This window comes from Myotis davidii, unplaced genomic scaffold (assembly GCF_000327345.1).
Source record: "Myotis davidii unplaced genomic scaffold, ASM32734v1 scaffold289, whole genome shotgun sequence".
Classification (NCBI taxonomy): domain Eukaryota; kingdom Metazoa; phylum Chordata; class Mammalia; order Chiroptera; family Vespertilionidae; genus Myotis; species Myotis davidii.
The window spans coordinates 2,616,074-2,630,228 of NW_006299717.1; the positions used below are offsets into that span (position 1 = coordinate 2,616,074).

General features: G+C 52.0%; 1 protein-coding gene across 1 annotated transcript in view; it reads right to left on the reverse strand.

The window, feature by feature from the left end:
* Positions 1 to 1,505: 1,505 nt before the first annotated feature.
* The window catches only part of CMTR1 (cap methyltransferase 1), a 60,611-nt gene continuing 47,961 nt past the window's right edge, over positions 1,506 to 14,155 (reverse strand). Inside the window, exons 14-24 of the mRNA XM_015571880.1 lie at positions 11,884 to 11,940; positions 11,087 to 11,144; positions 10,560 to 10,628; positions 9,465 to 9,596; positions 8,207 to 8,329; positions 7,484 to 7,575; positions 6,617 to 6,685; positions 5,255 to 5,302; positions 4,263 to 4,375; positions 3,611 to 3,719; positions 1,506 to 2,900 (exon numbers count right to left, since the gene is read on the reverse strand). Of these exons, the coding sequence (XP_015427366.1) occupies positions 2,768 to 2,900; positions 3,611 to 3,719; positions 4,263 to 4,375; positions 5,255 to 5,302; positions 6,617 to 6,685; positions 7,484 to 7,575; positions 8,207 to 8,329; positions 9,465 to 9,596; positions 10,560 to 10,628; positions 11,087 to 11,144; positions 11,884 to 11,940 (1,003 nt within the window). The 3' untranslated portion in view covers positions 1,506 to 2,767. The remainder of the gene's footprint in view (positions 2,901 to 3,610; positions 3,720 to 4,262; positions 4,376 to 5,254; positions 5,303 to 6,616; positions 6,686 to 7,483; positions 7,576 to 8,206; positions 8,330 to 9,464; positions 9,597 to 10,559; positions 10,629 to 11,086; positions 11,145 to 11,883; positions 11,941 to 14,155) is intronic.

A 14,155-nucleotide genomic window follows, 5' to 3' on the forward strand; every position in this document is an offset into this window, starting at 1 on the left:
GGGCGGGGGAGGGGGCGGCGGCACTCAGGAACCAAGGGAGAAGAGATGTTCAAGGGAAAGCTCTTGGCTTAGAACTCAGAAGGGGGGTTGTGAATGTGAGCCCTCAACTTAAGTAGGGAATAAAGACAGCGGGAAGCACTCCCCAAGCCTGAACTACACTGAGAGCCATTTCCAGGGCTTGGGCATCGTGCCACGTGCCCACCACCCCCACCAAACACGTTGTCATGCCTTGCCTGCACCTATGGCAGGAAAAAGGTAGCCTGTGCAGCGAAGGGCAACTGGGGACTTGAAGTGGTCGCTTGGCAGTCCTACGGAGGCAAGGAGTTAATCCGTCTTGAAGAGGCAGCCAGGCTGGCGAGGTCTGGCGGAGTGAGTGGGCTACAAGAGCCATGGTAATGACCAGACTGACTTATGGTGACAGTGGGCAGTAAATCAGGCGGGGTCTGCTGGGGGAAGCGGTAGAGGTGGGGCCGACAGGATGGGGAGGCAGGAGCCGCCAACACAGACATCACACCCTGCCTCTGAGCACATCCCCCAACCCTAGTCCCAGCACAGGGCCCAGGATGCCGTGCTGGAGGCTGGAGCAAGGTAGTCAGAACAGGGCAACCAAAAGGGTGAAGGGCTTAGGAGCTGAGATCGCCCCAATCAGGTAAGTAAAACATGGAAAGGAGCTGCCCTGGGAGCTCAGGAAAGGACCATGAGGCTAGGGAGGAGCCAGGTAAAGTGCAGGCAGGCTCTAGAGCAGCGGTTCTCAACCTGTGGGTCGCGACCCCTTTGGCGGTCGAACGACCCTTTCACAGGGGTCGCCTAAGACCATCCTGCATATCAGATATTTACATTACAATTCGTAACAGTAGCAACATTACAGTTATGAAGTAGCAACGAAAATTATAGTTGGATCACAACATGAACTGTATTTAAAGAGCCAGAAGGTTGAGAACCACTGGTCTAGAGGAAACCAGCAGTGATGGGACTGGGAAAGGAACTAGCCTGGACCGGAGTGGGAGGTGCCCTCAGCACCTGCGTGTCTCCCACCCCAAGCACAGCCGCCAGTGCAGGCACAGGAAGGAGGGATGCTGGCTGGGGGTTGGCACAACCATCTCTCCCTCCCTCCTTCCTCTGGTCTAGTGGTACTAATTGGTCTGACACCTATTATTTTAGTCACAGACTGATCCTGGATTGTCACAGTATCACCAGTGAGCTGTGTGATTTATGTCAGGGGGAAAGTGCCTCCCTACCCTGCTGGGCTGTAGGTTCATTCATCCTCCCATCCTGGCTTCTAACAGAAGCTGCATAATTTGCCGACTTCCTTGGGCCCCTCTCTGGCAGCAAGTAGCAGCTCTGAGAGCCCTGAGCTTGGACAAGGCTCCGATTAAACAAACCCTCTCTTCTTCCAGCACAACTTCCTCCCCTTCACCTTCAGCCCAAGCTGTTTTATCTAAGCCAGTCCCAGACCAAACACGGAGGACAACCAGCAGCAGCCCCAGCACAGAGCCACACAGGCATTAAAAATATGTTTATCTTTAATGATCCAAGATTTTGCAAGACACACATATACCCAAAACTGGGTGGAAATACAACATTTTAGCAGTGCTGCTGCCAACCTGGGGGTTGGGGAAGGAGGGGGGTGGGGAGGCACGAGAGCTGGGTACTGGCTGGAGACACACCCTCACCGCAGGGTGGAGCCAATTCCAACCTGACAGGGAGCCTCAGTGCCCTATCTCCATGGAAACCAGTCTAGCACTGGGAGGGGGCCCTCGGGAGCCTGTATGAACGTCTCTGGCGGGTATTTCCCATTAAAAACAACCACCAGTGCCATCCCTACCCAAAGCTACTGCCCAGCTTCCCCCCTTCCCCCCTTCCCCCTCAGCCAACACCAAGAGATGGCAAAAGTGACTGTACCCCCTACGGGTAAGAAGGGAAGGGTAGCAAGGTGGCTGTGGCAAATGAAGTACCCTCTGTTGCAGTGGGGCCACTGATGCTGGGGCACAGAAAAAGGCAGGGCTTCGAGGGTGCTTCCTCCCCTTCTAGAGCTGCCCAAGATTTGGGTCAAAAGGGGATGGGGCCCAGGAAGGCTCTACCACCCCAGGAAGCAGTCACATCCACTACCAGACAGTGCGACCTGCATCCTGGTGTGGTGTCCCGGCCTGCGGGACTGTCAGAGGTCTAGGCTGAGAGCTCCAGGGAAGACCAAGGCAGTGGGGGGACAAGACAAGAAAATCTTCTCCAACTTGGCATCAAAACAGAGCAAGTTCAGAGAAACACAACCTTGATTTGTACAGCAGGTGCTCCTGGCCAGCCCCTGACAGTGGCCTCACCCACTAACGGGTTGGCCCAGTAAAAAGTTGGGCAAAGCTGGAGCATGGTCACCCTCAGGGCAGTCACAGAACTCAGAAAAGTGAGTCTACAGGACACAGGAGAGAACAGCAGAGCCAAAGCCTTGCTGCTCTGACACGTCCTCCGCAGCCCCACGTGCCCTGGGCCCTGACCGCACACCATGTAGGAGCAGCGTCTTTCAGGCTGAGTCCTCGCAGGGGAGACAGTTCCCAGGCAGGTCTCCGGGGAGGAAAGTCTGAAAGGTGTCCCAGAAGGAACATGTGAGTGTCCTCTGATGGCCCCCAACTGAGCTCTTCAGGGGAGATGGAGAGGAGACCATCCACCCCTCATGGCCAGGCTGTGCTCCCCTGTCCCTTTCGAGAGGGGCCCAGGTAGAGCACCCTAACTCTGAACAGCAGGGGTGTCAGTAGGAGTGGGCGTCCCCGGGCCCTCAGGTGCGGTGTGTCTGGATGAAGGAGAGGACATCCTCCTTGGATAGTCTGTCCGGGTCCTGGGGCTTCTGGGAGTCATGTACACGGATGCCATCCCCCCACTCCCAGAAGAGCCGGCCATAGTAGCAGATGCTGGGAAGGAAGGAAATCAGAGGGTTGTAGCCAGAAAGCAGGACCAAGAGATTACCACCCACCCCTGACAACTGGTTTAGGGGATGAACTTAAGTGGGGAGGTCCCCACCCAGGACCCCAACCATCACAGCAGGTCCTGGCATCACTATTAACAATGCCACTTGAGGGTCTTCCTTCTGGCAGCCAAAACCCCAGAAGGCTCCCGCTCCTCCTCACTTCCTAGGAAACCACCTTTTCCCAATAAACAGCTGCTGCTGCTGTTGGCATCCATCGGGATGGCTGCTTAAACCTACAATCAACAACCTGGCAAATGCACACGGGGTCCTGACAAGGACAGTTGGGACCCGGAGTTACGAGAGGCAGGGCTGTGGGCACTCAGCGTGTTTGCACCACCAGGACAGTGTCAGCAAGTCAGGGAAGCAGTAGCTGCTCATGGGGCAGGTGCCCTAAGTGGGATCCTTCCTGGAACCCAGGACCCCCAACCATCCAGCGGGTCCTGGCATCCCTCTCCTCTCTCTGAGCTTACTGCCCAGGCCCAGCCACGCCCTGGAGAGGCTGCCCTCCACACCCCTGTAGAGAGGAGTCTGGTCCTTGCTCCAGAGGAGCCCCTCCATGGGCAGCAGTTGGTCCTAGTACCTGGGCTGTGTCCCAAAGGACTGGCTAGCATCCTGGCAGGAGTGCGGGGGACTGCTGAGGGGCAGGCTACTTACTGAAATGGGGCAATGGCGTCTGCAGGGAGTTCAAAGGTAGAGCTCTTGGTTTTCTTGTTGTAGAAGAACTTCCTCTTAAAGCTTTTGCTGAATGCCATTGTCCATGGCTCTGAGGAGAAGAGGAAGAGCCCAGGAAGGACACAGTAACCAAGGGGAACAGGGCAGCCAACGCAGGGTGTGCCCTCCTTCACTCTGTTCTCCCTTCCCTCCCCAAAGTGCAGGCAGCCCTCGTCTCCAGCCTAAAGGGGCTCCAGAGGACTAAGAGACTTAACCAGCCCACCCAGGCCTGCTAACCTGCACCAGGGCAACATCTGAAGAGGGCCCTGAAGAAGGGGGTTCTACAGGGCATGCAAATGGCCAAGCTGGACTTTCTGGATCTGCCAGAACACCCCCTTCTTGCCATGAGGACACCACATGCATATATGAGTTGGGCTCCTCTCTTCCCAGCCCAAACCTAACCCCAGGACCCACCACAGAAGAGGACAGAAGAGGCTCAGGGCACACAATCCCCCGCCCGCCCCCATGTACCTCAAAGAAATGCCAGCCTGGCTGCTACCCACATTCGTAGGGAACCCCTAGCTCTGGCATAGGCAGGACCTGGGCCCATCACCCTGAGGGAGGCGGGGACAGAAAACAGTCGCTCATCACCCACCGTTCACTGTCCTGACGATGTAGAGACCAGTGGGCACAAAGTGCCTGTCGTCCCGCCCTGTGTAGCTGAGCTTTGGGGTGCCGCTGGAGCCCTTGATGATCTTCATTTCCAACCTGGTTCCCAAGCAGGCATGCGGGCAGGAAATGGAGTGTGTGCATGAGAGAGAGGAAACCCTAGCCATAATTTCTTGCTATCGTCAAAATCACACCAACCACAAGTTTATCTTAGTTCAACTAGGAAACTGAGGCAGAGACATGAGTGAATTGCTCCAAGCCACACAAGTAAGTCCAGTGCTGGGTTCGGAGCTCAGGCTTAGGCGCTGAACTCCCAACTAAGCAAAGGCAGGTGGGAAGGGACAGGTGCCCCCGACAGATTGCTGTTGCTGGAGTTTCTGGGTGACACCAGTAAGGATAAGATCTGACACCACGGTTGCCACTGGTCTACTGACCACCACCTATAACAGCACTGAGGCCAGTACAGAGTTAACGCGAGAGCACTGAGAGCTGAGGCTAGAGCAGGTGCACACCCAGGATGTGACCCACAGGTCTGAGCTATCCTCCTTCCCACCTCCCCCCACCACCCGCTCCCCACTTTCCGCAACTAAAAATCCAAGGAAGCAGTTATGCCTCCCTCCCCTCCAGGCTCAATCTCTCTGTCAGCACCAGGAGCTGGGATTTATGGTGTTTCAAGCAGCTTGCTGCTCTGCCCTCACAGGGACAATCGTAACTATTACAGCAGCAATGAGCCCGTATTTCTGCCTGACACACACCCACCTGCTCCCCTCCTGACAGGGTGCTGAATCAGCTCTCAGCCGGGCTCCTGGCTGCAGTGCAGCCACGCTGCCCGGAAGCAAGGCAGGCAGGGGTAAAGGCAGGCTGCCAGGGCCAACTCACCACCCACCCCGATCTCCACAAAAGACAGAAAATCCTGGCCACTGCCATGCGCCCACCTCAACTCCCCAAATCCTCAGCTACCCTGCTGGAGTCACTCACCTGACAAAAATCTTCTCCATTTCCTCCAGCCTGTACACCTCCTTCACCCTGAGGGGAGAGGGATGGAGAGAGGACAAAGGCTTCCTGGGGGGTCATTCTTGTCCAGCAGCAGCTGATAGGCAGGAGGCTGTGCCTGTCCTTGCCCTCTGCCTCAGGCCCTGCACCACCCCCCACCCCCACCCCCAGCGTGGCACACTGCTACCCTACACAGACAAACACTAGCTTTCAGAGCTGCCCAGCATCCTCTCGGGCCCACCCCAGGGCAACTGGGGAGTGCAACTATGGTTATGGAAGGCGGGAGAGAGTGGAAGGGGCTGGCAGGCCAAGAGGTCTCGGCCCGCATCCCACCCCAGTTCGTCATTACCGTGACAGAGGCTAGACACCAAGGTGCCGGCGCCAGCCCACTCCGACCACATGGGATTTCGGCCTTCCTGTAGCAGTTACTGCCCAACAGTCCTCACAGGCCCGTGACACAGGGGGCAGGGGGACTCCTACCCAGGGTGCACGACTCCTGTTTGATGCCCAGCTCTCCACCTCTGGGGACCCTTGAACGCACCCTGGGAACTGCCACTGGGGAAGGTCCCCAGAGACCCAGCAGCCAGGCCACAAGCAGCAGAGGCAGGGTCCCTGGGAGCTGCCCCTCAGGACCAGGCAGATAGGACAGTGCGAGCACAGGAAGAAACTGCTTTTAGACTTTCCGAGGACATCTATAAAGTGCATTCTCAGTACTGGATTTAATTTTAAGTAAATTCATATTAAAAATGATGATTTTGATAAAGTATAAACAGACATCTCAGTCTCTAGTCAGATGAAGTCCCAGAGGAAACAACCTCAGACCCTGGCCCAGCGATGGAAAGCCGGTCTCCATCGTCTGCTCCCTCGGGACCCTGGGACTCCCACACAGCCTAACGAGGCAGCACACCCTGGCCTTGTTCCCACTCCTTCAAACCATCCTTCTCTTTTTCACGTTCAAAACTCCCATTCTTCCCGGGCCCTTTTCTCACTGGAAAAGAATGAAAAGGCCCGGTGATATGCTAACGCTACCGTGTGAATGAATGTGTGACTCAGAGGTGTGAGCTCGCAGAAGCAGAGCGTCGACATAAATGAGGACATCTAAGCCCTCGGCAGGAATCTTGTGGAGGTTCACTCCGTGACCGGCAGGATGGGGAGTTACTCTCGGGTGAAGGAGCCACCTATCTAGCACCCCCAAACAAAGCACTCATCAAGGGCAGTCTGATCGCTAACACCAACCTCGTCTGGTCCCGACACTGGGCCCTACCATCCCCTTCAGGACAGGGAAGGGGGCAATGGCCAGAAAGCAGCAGTAAGGAAAGGGTCTGGGGCGGAGGGAGATATGCTTACCTGATGGGATTCATGTCAGGCCGACTAGGCTTGGAAACAGCTTTCACAAACTTCTCAGCAAGCTGAATTCTACAATCCAAACACTCACTCAGACCCAAGCCCGGTGCCTCCAGCCGGACCCCAGCCCAGGGCATTTTCATGGCTCCAGGCTCTAATGGACAACACTCCTGAATCTGCAGCAAACTGCTCCAAGAGGCAGCTCTCATGTCCCCTGGGAACTCACCCTGCCCCTGTCCACTGACGTCTGTCAGCACGCCCTCTCCCTCTCTCTGGATTCTGATCTCTAATCTCGCTACATCTTGGTTGGTTCCCTGAAGTGTGTCTTCAGCTGTGCCCAGGCACCGCCTCCAGAACTTCTATGTCATCTGTACTGGACATGTCCGTTCTATCACCCCAACCACAGGTGCCAGATGAACCAACTCAGAGTGACATCAGCATCCTGGTGCAAGACGTCGCTGCTTTTTGTCCCTCCTTTCAACAAAAGTGCTTCTGGAGTGGTGGGCTCCAGATGAACTGACTTCAGAGGGACCACCACGCATCAGACATGTTCTTAGAGAAGATCCTTCTCCCCATAAGGTTACCCTCTTATTCAACCTGAACACAAATCTCTCCTGTGATCTGAACAGCTGTAGCAAAACAGGAGTGTGCGTATCTACGAGCAGCAAGGCCCAAGCCCAAGCAAACTCTGAAGTGCCAGCACCAATTCTCACCCTGCCCTTGGAACCAGCCCATGGGTGGAGGAAGGGAACTCTAAGGATGCCCTTAAGCAGAGAAGGCCTGGTGAAGGGCCAAGGCCTGGAGACTGCTGCCACAGAGGACCCCTGGCCCACCCCATCCTCCTCCCCTCCCCCAGGGCCCAGGTCAGACCGCTGGTTAAAGTGCTGCTCCCGCACGTCACTGCCATTCAGCACGAGGACATCGAGGATGTGGATGGCACTGATCTTCCGCTGGGCCTTCCCCTAGGAGGACAAGTACACTGCCCACCTTGCCAGGCATCAGCCAGGGGCCCACTCCACCCACCACTGTACCTACAGCCGGGGAAGGGTAGGCCTCTAAACACAGGCTATTTCTTTTGCCTCCTTCCCAGCTGATTCTCAGCCCGGATTGGTGAGGCTCCTGAGCACACAGAGAGCTGAGGCTCTGGGTGATGACGCCCATGCATCTCAAACCGGTGAGGCTGCCACCATGGTGCTCCAGCCAAGGGCCTGGCTTCCCACCCTTGTCAACTGTTCCCACGGACTGTTGTGAAAGTCACCCATCTGCTGTAACATCCAAAGCTCATGGGAAAGTCGCTTCTTTCCAAAGGGTTCCCTGGTTAAAAACTAAATCAGCAGTTATAAAATAGCCAGCAGGCCCACCGGGCCTCGATGCAGAGATGACCAAGGTTTCCTCCTTCGCACATGGAGACTGTGGTCCTTCCTACCTGAACATACCATGCCAACTGCTTCAGGGGCAGGAGTAATCAGCAGGCCTTCCCCGGCCCTGGGTGGGACAGTCAAGCACAACATACACTATAACCCCGCTAACTTGGGAGAAAGGCCAGGTTCCTAGTTGGCAGGGCCAGGACACATGAGCAGAACCACCTCTGACCTCCCCTTTCAGCTCATGGACAATCTCCACAGAGAGCAGAGTGTCCCGGGGCAGCTCTGTCTTCAGGTCCAGCTTGACCCAGCGGTCTGACTGGCGGCCATCCCACGTGTAGATCTGTGACTTCTACGGGTAGAGAGAAAGGGCTGGGTCAGGCAACCATGGAGATTGAAGGATGAGAGGATCAGTTCTAAAAGGGCTTTTAGTTGGTGGCTACAGCTGATGCCAGAAGAAAATGTCTAGATCAGTGGGTTGTACTTCAGTGATAAGACACTGTGTCATCCTCCACAGCCTCAGTACTGGTGTAGGGAGCAGACCTAAGGCACCATTCAAAAGGCCTAAGTCCATGATTAGTGATCCTCAAGAAAGATCTGGCTTAGTGTATATGTCTGAGGTGGGTTTGGTAAAGGGTCCAGACAGCAGAGGGGAGAAAAGAAAGTAACAGAAAAAAAGGTAAAGTGTGAGAGGACATAGAGAAAGTAAGTGAGGAAGGAGAGAGAAAATTATATAGAAAGGTAAGTCGGAGTGGAAAGAAAGCAAGGATGACTTGACCCATCAAGTAACATACAGAACTGCTGAAGATTTCCCTCAGTTCACCATAGATTTTCCTGCTCACACCTGAGGGAAATCCAAGGCCCCAGGTAGTGTCTTTGCAAGAAGAGATGACATGGGGTGGTGGTGGTGTTGCAAAGAAACGACTACATAGCCCTGGCCAGTTTGGCTCAATGGATAGAGCATCAGCCCGTAGACTGAAGAGTCCTGGGTTCGATTCTGGTCAAGGGCACATACCCTGGTTGTAGACTCAATCCCCAGCCCTGGTCAGGGTTTGCAGAAGGCAAACAATTGATGTGTCTCTCTCATGGATATTTCTGTCTTTCCTCCTCCCTCCCACTCTCTCTAAAAATCAATGGGAAAATATCCTCAGGTGAAGATAAACACAAAAAAAGTAAGAATTACATAGGCTCAAGCCAGATGGGCCTGCTGACCATCCTACTAGCTCAGGAAGCTCCATATGACAAGGCAAGAGGCAGTGTTCCCATTAGCAATGCAGAGATGAATAAGCAAATACATACATAAATGAAAGAATGAATGAAAACAGCTAACTCAGGAAAAAAGGAAGTGAAGTTTCATGAACAAGCTTCTCTGGGTTAAAGCCCAAGTTCCTTGGTACCAAGAGAACATGCACTGAGTGGCAGGCAGCTGTCCAGATTCCCAGAAGCAAGTCCCTGCCCTCACTGGGCAGGAAGCCCGCTGCACTTACCCCCAGGCCCAGGAGGAACTTCTGCTCACTGCCAGACACCATGCAGCGGTAGTCGAGCACTGGGCGGATCTTCTCCAAGGTTTTGGAGGTGAGCAGCGTGGGCTTATAGCTGAAGATGTCGATCTCAGTGCCCTGCAGCCCCGGGTCAGAGAAAACACGGCTGGGTTGGGGGAAGGGACAGGCGCTCAGTATGGGTATGGGTGCCTGTACAGGAGTGGGGCAGGCTGGGAAGGTGAGGGGCAGGAAGCACATGCTCTCTGAAACATCCCTTGCACCCCAGCTCTCCCTAACCAAGCACTAACTGCGATTCCATCTGCCTGGAGTGTTCCTTTAGGACCGGTTAGGGGAGGCTGGGAAAGGAAACCACACCAAGTCTCCGAGTACAGATGGGTTTACCTGAGCTATAAGGAAACGTCACCAGAATAGAAAAGTCACCCTTTCAATAAAGCTGAAGGCAAGGACTTGCCAGCATTCAATTTGAGAGCAAATAAGTGATCTCTCTGGCCCATTCAGAAAAACGGACACATGCCATTCTTTTGAGGCCATCTTCAACCTCATTCTCGAAACCAGCGCAATGGCCCATGACCTGGGCCAGATTCAAATGAAACCCAGGGAAGAGCTGGAAGGCGGGTGGTAGAAAAAAAGGCAGAATTCCAAGGACCAGGTCATGAGAAACAGGACAGGGAGCCTAGGGTTAGGCCAGACCCATTACAGAGCTCTCCTGGCAGCCCCTCAGCCCTCTGCCCAGCTCTCCTGGCAGCCCCTCAGCCCTCTGCCCAGCTCCCCTGCCCCAGTTCAACCCATAATTCATTTCTCCTCTGCAGGCAAATCTCACGGGACCCTATATTTGCCAGCACCATCGCCTGGTCGGCAAGAATGCTAAGCACAACATACCTCAGGACAAGAATCTTCAGGGAGCCTGATGGGTTTTCGGGGACTCAACACACTACACCCCAGGTTCCCACTCATCCCAGCCCCCAGAGCCAGTGGTGCCTGCACAGCCCTCTGGAAGCCAGGCATCTGGGGTCTCAGTGAGACCTCCCACATCTAGAGTCAGGCCTCTCTGACTTTATTTTCATCAGACACCAAACTTACCTGGATCAGTTCAAAGAACTTAGACTTCGGGTCTGAGGAGGAAGGAGCCACACGAGCCTGGTCTGGGATCTGAAAACAGGCAGCAGAGAGCTTTGGTTTTCAAATGGACTTTTGACCAAGCCTGTGTTAGTCTACGTGAGTGAGGGGGTAGGTCAGACTGGGGAAGAGCAGACGGCATGTAGCACAGGAGGCTAGAAAGAAGGGGTGGAGGTGGGTAATGCAGTCACCACTCCCCACGTGCCACTTCCCTTTCTCTGGGGCTATGGTCACGGTTGCTACAAAGAGCCACCAGCGGCAAAATGAGGCCTGTTCACACACCACCTTTGTCCTTTATGACCCAGCTGTAGGGCCCAACTGGCAGTGAAAGGCCCAAGGAGGTAACACCCAGCAATGCTGAGACTGCCAGCTCTGGAATGCTATGCGGACAGGCAGACGTTTTCATGGGGCGATTGGGAATCAAACCTATTCTTCTTTATAACTTCCCTGCCCTGGAGCACCCCCCTGGGGACTGGGGTCAAGATGCTCACCCCCCAAAGACGGAGGCACTGTTTCCGGATCTCTGCCTGCCGAGGCTCACTCAGGGTCCTGGGAAAATGAAGCCAGCAAGTGACTGGAGACTGCGTGAGGTACAGGTGTGCCTCCTGTGCACCCCTCAGAAGCCCAGAGAGGAGCCCGTGAACGAACGTGTGCACACGCACAGAGGCCACGCTGCCGTCAGCCCAGATGCCTGTCACACTCACGTGGCTCTGCCTCTTGCAGACGGGAGCTCAGATGTACAAAATGGACGACCCCCCTGAACACCACGAAGGGAAAGGAGGAGGCCACCCTCCTGACCTCTGGCTGCCAGGGTCCCGCACACCCTTCCTCCAGTGACCCAGCGCGACATTCTGGCTCCTCCTCTGCTCACACAGGCCAGTGAGTCCATCCCAGTGGACACCACTAGGCCTCAGAAAGCTGAATCAGCTTATGCTTGCCCCTGCCAGAGGTCTTCCCTAACCAGCCCTACCTTTCCTCTCTGACCACTCTTTATTCTGGGCCTCCTGAGTTATGTATTCTACACCCTCTGATACACTGTTAATAACTTCTTCTGCACCCTTTCCTAGGACACCCTCACCTTCCCAAAGACATCACAAAGTCTCTGAGGACAAGGTGCATGCCATAGCTTCTCTGGCATCCTTCAGAGGCCACAGCGGAGTAGGAGATAAAAGAGCACATGTTTTTAAACGTTTGTTGAAATGAAATAAACAAAGAGCTCAGGGGGAGGAGCAAAACCGAGAGCTCTTCCCTTGGAGTAGATGAATCCCGTAAAGGGGGCAGGACTCACGTGTCTTGAACAAAGGCATGGATTTTGGCCAGAGCTTTGATCTGCAGACTACAGTGGCTGGAAGAGAAAAAAAATCTTGATCTCAGAGGATTACCAAGAGACGGCCAAAAGACATCAGGACAGAGACGTTTAGCAGGAACATTAACCATCTATATTTGGGGGAGGGGCTAGAGAGTTAAAGAGAAACCCCTCAACCACACGCCAAAATACAGTTACATGGGAGAAATGAGTTCAACCCTTCATACAATCAAACCCCAAGTCCGGCTAAAAGCAAGGTTTTGATCCCATCCTTACTAACGTGAAAGTGGTGAACTGATTCTAAATAAAGCAACAAAGCCCAGACCCAGTTTACAGACTAACTGACTCAACCCACCTACACTAACAGCTGCCCTTTCTACTCTAGTCTCCATTGTTCTTTTACATACACTTTCTGACGTTAAAAAAAAAAAAGTATGAGACGTGATAAAGCCAGAAAATGTGACCCACTGGCAAGAGGGAAAGGAGCTCAATAGAACAAGACCCAGAGATGGTTCAAATGTTGAAATTACCAGACAGGGCCTTTAAAATAACTGAAAACCATGTCAAAAAGATCTACTGGGAAAGGTATATAACATTAATAAGAAGATGGAGAATATCAGCAGAAATATAGAAACTATATTTTTAAAAAGGAAATAAGGCCTGGCCAGGTCGCTCAGTTGGTTGGAGCGTTGTCCCATACATCAAAAGGTTGCGGGTTTAATTCCAGGTCAGGGCACATTCAATCCCTCAGTTGTGGAGCATACAGGAGGCAACTAATTGATGTTTCTCTCTCTTTTTCTTTCTCTCTCTCTCTTTCTTTCCCCCTTCCTCTCTCTAAATCAATAAACATATCCTTGAGTGAGGATATAAAGAAAAGCAAAAAAAAATTAATAATAACAACAGACATGAAATATATATTAGAAATAAAGAATGATTTTGATGGGCTTATCAGCAGACTGAACACTGTAGAGGAAAGAATCAGTGAACATGAGGGAAGACAGAAACTCAAAATGAAACAAAAAGAAAAGTGAAAACTGTAATAGCTCTGTGGACAATAACAAGCAGTTTAACATAAATATTAACTGAAATCTCAGAGGAGAGGAAAGAATAGGACTAAAATATTAACAAGTTAATAGCTAAGAATTTCTCCAAATTGATAAATGAAATCAATCTATAGACCCACGGTAAAAAACCCTAAGCAGAATCCATACAAAAAACACACAACACATATAATCACATCATGGTCAGCATGCTGGAAACAAAGTTCATCATGAATGCAACCAGAAGAGAAAGGACACTGACATACAGGCAAACAATGGTAAGAATAATGGCTGACTTCTCATCAGAAGACAAGGAAAGCAGAGAACAGCGCTGGGGGGGAAACATTGCCAACTTTGAAATCTGTATCTAATGAAAATATCCTCAGAAGGTGAAAGGGAAATCAAACATCAAAAGACAAAAGCTGAAGGAATTAGTCTCCAGCAGACCCCTTCTACAAAAACAGACTAAAAGGCTCCTCTCCAGCCCGGCCTGGGCCCTGGTTGGGGCGCATGCAGGAGACAACCAATCGATGTGTTTCTCTCACATTGATGTTTCTCTCTGTCTTTCTCTCTTCTTCCACTCTCTAAAAAATAAATGGAAAAATATCTGTGGGTGAGGATTAATAACAACAATACAAAAAAAATAGACTAAAAGAACTTCTTTAGGGTGAAAAAAACGATTCCAAATAGAAACCTGGTTCTGCAGGAAGGAATGAAGAACACCAGAATGGGTAAATATGTTAGTAAATATCAAGGAACCTTTAAAAATAATTAGATGTACAAATATAAGAGCCGTGTTATCTTTAAATCTCTTTAAAAGATTATATACTGTTTAAAAAAATAATGGCAATGTAACATATGGTTTTCTATAAAACAAAAGCACAAAGGAAGGGAAACTGTAAATGCATGTTTACTGTGGTATGGTTCTTACATTGTTCATGAAGCAGAATACTTTTTGAAGATAAACTATGATAAATTAAAGATGCACACTGTGATCTCTAGAGTTAACAACTAAAACATTACACAAAAGGCATAAAAAGAAAAAGTCCAAGGAGATAAAAAGAATTACTACAAAAAAAAATACTGAATTCACTCCCCCAAAAAGGAAGGAACAGAGAAGAAACAAGTAAAAGGCAGGATAAACAGGAATCAAACAACCAAGACAGAGGATTTAAACCCAAACAAAGCAGCAATTACAGTCCCTGAAATGTATA